This window comes from Formica exsecta, unplaced genomic scaffold (assembly GCF_003651465.1).
Source record: "Formica exsecta isolate Colony F162 unplaced genomic scaffold, ASM365146v1 scaffold363, whole genome shotgun sequence".
Lineage (NCBI taxonomy): Eukaryota > Metazoa > Arthropoda > Insecta > Hymenoptera > Formicidae > Formica > Formica exsecta.
In genome coordinates this window covers 230,713-234,799 of record NW_021850877.1, presented here as the reverse complement: position 1 = coordinate 234,799, position 4,087 = coordinate 230,713, and the positions used below count along the sequence as shown (strand labels likewise).

At 34.5% G+C, this 4,087-nt stretch overlaps 1 protein-coding gene across 3 annotated transcripts in view; it reads left to right on the top strand.

The window, feature by feature from the left end:
- Positions 1-4,055, top strand: part of LOC115239027 (transportin-1) — a 28,172-nt gene extending 24,117 nt beyond the window's left edge. The window contains exons 12-15 of one of the 3 annotated variants that reach the window (XM_029813317.1): positions 853-928; positions 2,233-2,407; positions 2,493-2,619; positions 2,763-4,055. In XM_029813317.1, coding sequence (XP_029669177.1) covers positions 853-928; positions 2,233-2,407; positions 2,493-2,600 — 359 coding nt within the window. In that variant the 3' untranslated portion in view covers positions 2,601-2,619; positions 2,763-4,055. Of the gene's footprint in view, positions 1-852; positions 929-2,232; positions 2,408-2,492; positions 2,620-2,762 lie in introns of those variants that run through there. The other 2 variants (XM_029813315.1, XM_029813316.1) reach the window with 2 other exon arrangements.
- Positions 4,056-4,087: the final 32 nt, after the last annotated feature.

Genomic DNA, 4,087 nt, shown 5'->3' with positions numbered 1-4,087 from the left:
TCCTGATGGCGTTCAGCTCTCTAGGTGCATATATACATATATATATTTCTTTTTTCTTTTTTTAATAATTTTTTGAGCAACAATGAATCCCACACAGTTCAACAAATTGACATAGTCATATACATAAATCGCGATTGCACGTTTTATCAACAGGTTTAAATAATTAGTATTTGTATATTAATTTAGTGGTGTGCGACTGCCTGTAGGCTTGAACATACATATAAGGCTGTATTGCCATGGAAAAGACATGTTGCAATTCAGTATATATATTTATTATATGCTTGCATATTTTTCTAAGCCCCAGATTATGTTTCAACTGAATTATTTAAATTGGCCTTTAAGAGATCATAATGCAAATTTTGTTCTGTGTATTCCTCTTATTTATTCTCTTATTTGTATAATAACATATATTTCTTACATGTAGTAGAGAGAGGGAGAGAAAGAGATAGAGAGAAAGAGAGAGAGAGAGAGAGAGAGAGCGAGATCATTTACGGTACATCGGTTTTTATTATACAAATCTCACACGGGCTCGCACGCTGCTATCTAATTTCGATTATTGTTTCAGCAGCTACAATAGCACGGTATTACCTATGTTTCATTGTCGGTATCTCATATGTTTCACCTGTGTTCTCACTGTCTTGGATTAATTATTAATGTTACTTGATTATGATTATTAATTAACTGAATTATTGAGAATTATTAATTATTGAAAGTTACATAAGCAGAGCATATATAATTCTCTTCTTCTGAGTTGATCGTTGGTTCGCTATCAGTTTGTCTTATTGTTTGTGTTTCCGGTCACTTCACTACACTTCACTTGTCTACTTACCGAAACCGAAAATGAAACCGTAGCCATAACGATCGGTCGCCTAGGTTATGTGTGTCCCCACGACGTCGCCCCCATGTTACAGCAGTTTGTCCGACAGTGGTGTGTAAATTTCTTTATTATATTATATTCTATTAATTATATTACCTTCTATTTTTATTAGCACTTTATTATTATACATTATTATATATTCCCGATTCTCTCCTGAGTAATTGCATCAGGGGCTGTTAAGAACTCTTTTGCAAGAATATGAGCTACTACTACAACTGCAAACAAGAGAGTCTTCCTTTCTCATTCATCGCATTCAATTAGAGTAAAATGTCTGTATCAACAAACCACAAAGTACACGCAACGCTCTTAATAGAGTTGTAGGTGTGCTCAGTTCTTGCATAATGGTTTTTTACAGTATTCGCAGTAACATCTTACATTTGAATTCGTTATATAAAATAATTCTAATCTTTATTTTGCCACCATGCAAGTGTGTTATGGGCTCCTGTTTAATTCAAGATCAGGATAGGTTTACATTTGTCACCGTTATTCGTCAAGTCTCTTGCTTTATTCGCTCTAGAAGTTATCCGCGAATATCGTGTACATTATCGAATTATGTGCGAATTATCGTGTAGGTATTTTTCTACAAATTTGAACTGCAATGCATGTTTTGGTAATTTAGCATTTTGATTTTTGTCGATCTTTGTTCGGTCACAATGTGCCGTTATTGTAAATGTCAAATGTAAACCCAGCCTTAATAAGACAGTAAGTGAAATATGACGCCAGTCATATATATTTATATATATCCCAATAATTAAACAATATATTATATAAATAAATCCTAAACATATAGAGGCTGTATGTACACATATAGGCTCTTAAATTTCGCGATTTCGGAGTCCATTTTTTCTATTACAATCAGTACATTTACAAAATCAATATATCCATTAAAATACTTCAGTTTTGATTAATGGCTTTGGAAATTATATACATATTTTATATGTAAACAATTGCTGTTGCTGTAATCTACAGAACAAATGATTTCTTGAGTGCTGATCATTACATTGTGGACTGGCCTCACAATAAGCCAATCGTTCCGTCTCTCGTCGAATGCTATTTTAAAAAAGAATATCTATTTATATGTGACTTATATGGGAATGAAAATAAATGGCTATAGTTGTTCGATTTTTGCCAGAGCCATATTATACATCTCTATGTAAATATTATGCAATCTAAAGAGAGATATTTCGATCATTGCGGCGAAACTAATGTATTTTTATAATATTTAATGAGATATATAAATTTTGCGATCATGTAATCGATATCGTAAAGTCTCCACGTGTTTCATTGATCGAAGTATTTTCCGCTCGAATAGAGAAGTCGAACGACATTTAATGAAATTGCATGTTTATCAATAGGTGCACTTCTTTGCGAAGCATAAGGGATAACGAAGAGAAGGATTCTGCCTTCCGGGGAATGTGTCAAATGATTACTGTCAATCCGGCTGGTGTCGTCCCGGACTTCATCTTCTTTTGCGACGCCGTAGCGTCCTGGTCAGCGCCAAAGGAGGACTTGAAAGAGATGTTTCAGAAGGTAGGCGAAAAGAAGGCGAAATCTCGACGACCTTGAACAGTCTCTTGGAAAACGTAATTTTATCACCTATTATCTTTATGTTTAGATATTGTTAACATTCAAAAATCAAGTGGGTGAGGAAAATTGGAAGCGATTTTCTGATCAGTTTCCGCCACAGCTTAGTGAGCGGCTCCACAACATGTACGGCGTCTGAACAGCTCCGCCTAAAAGCGGTAAGTCAAACAACTTTATTGAAAACGTAAACAACGTTACTACTTTTTTTTCTGTACCATTTAAAAAATCCGGAGAATCTAAAAGTCAAATGTGTTATTTTTATAAAATAAAATTATTTTTATGGTTTTGAATTTCTTTCCAGAAGGCCGCTTAATGGAGCAGGCCGAATGGGGTTGGGCGGGAAACAATGGGCGGATGGGACGGGTGGGTGAAACCACGGCCTCTTCTCATCAACATCGTTGTCGTTACCGTATCATCGTGGTATGTCATCGTGCTTTCGGGGAGAGAGTAATGATGCATGCCGGGCCTTTTAATCTTGGTAGCCAGTAAAGGCTGGTGAAAGAAAGAGATCATAGAGAGTCAAAATAAAAAGGAGAACGACAAAAGATAAGCATTGGCCGCAAAAGTAAAAGCGTGGGTGGGCGGGGATGGGATTTATTTCGGGGTGGGAGGGAGGAATTTTGTGGGGATCGTCGACTACACATTTCTTAAGAGACGAAACAAGGTATCGGGTAGCAACAACGGTGATACCTTAAATGTAGTGATGTACACTCCGTTTCCATTAGCGCTAACGTATAACACTGCGAAAGTGTTATCTGATTCTCGCGTATATCGAAACGTGACAAATGCTGGCGCCCACGGTCAACTCTGGGCCAGCTTTATGATATAACTAGATATATGTATATTATTATTGAAACCAACATGCAAAGACAGTAGGACCTAAAGAAAAGCATAGATCTCACGTTATAGAGATCGCCAGGCACTGTGATCGAAAATTTGTATGTTAGATATTGATCCTCTTCTTTTTTCTTTTTTTTTTTTTTTTTAAGAGAACGAGAGATTACTCGAATGTGTTTATAGAGTTTTAGAGACAAGGTAGAACTACTTATTTGATAATAAATATGATACAAGGTAGAATACGTTATTAGAAATTTCATAGTGTACAGAGGGTTTTTCGAGAATATTGTATTTTTATATGTTGAGAAGAAAACACACACATATATATACACACGCAGAAAGTGCCATTCCGTCATTTCGAACCAAAATTTTTCTGCTTGTTTTATTCTCTCTCCTGCTGATTGTGATATTAGGTTATACGCGACAATTTTGTCATCGTGTAAAACATTTCAAATGAATACGTATGTATATATATATACACATGCGCATTTCGTTATATATATATATATATGTACGAATATATTCAAGATGATATGATGTTTTAACTTGCAGACCATTTTGTGATTACTTTTTTGTTAAACATATTAAATTAGTATCATATTAGCATTAATGTAAATATAGGTAAATACATTTTAGAATGGACGTTTTTGTTAATCATTATAAATAGATATCTCAAATCTTTGCTGATCTATCGAAGTCTCTCAAGTTGATATTTAGTCGCAGTCATCGATTAAAAAAAAAAAAAAAAAAAAAAAAAGTGAAAAGTTAAAAAAACTGAAAAAAAAAATA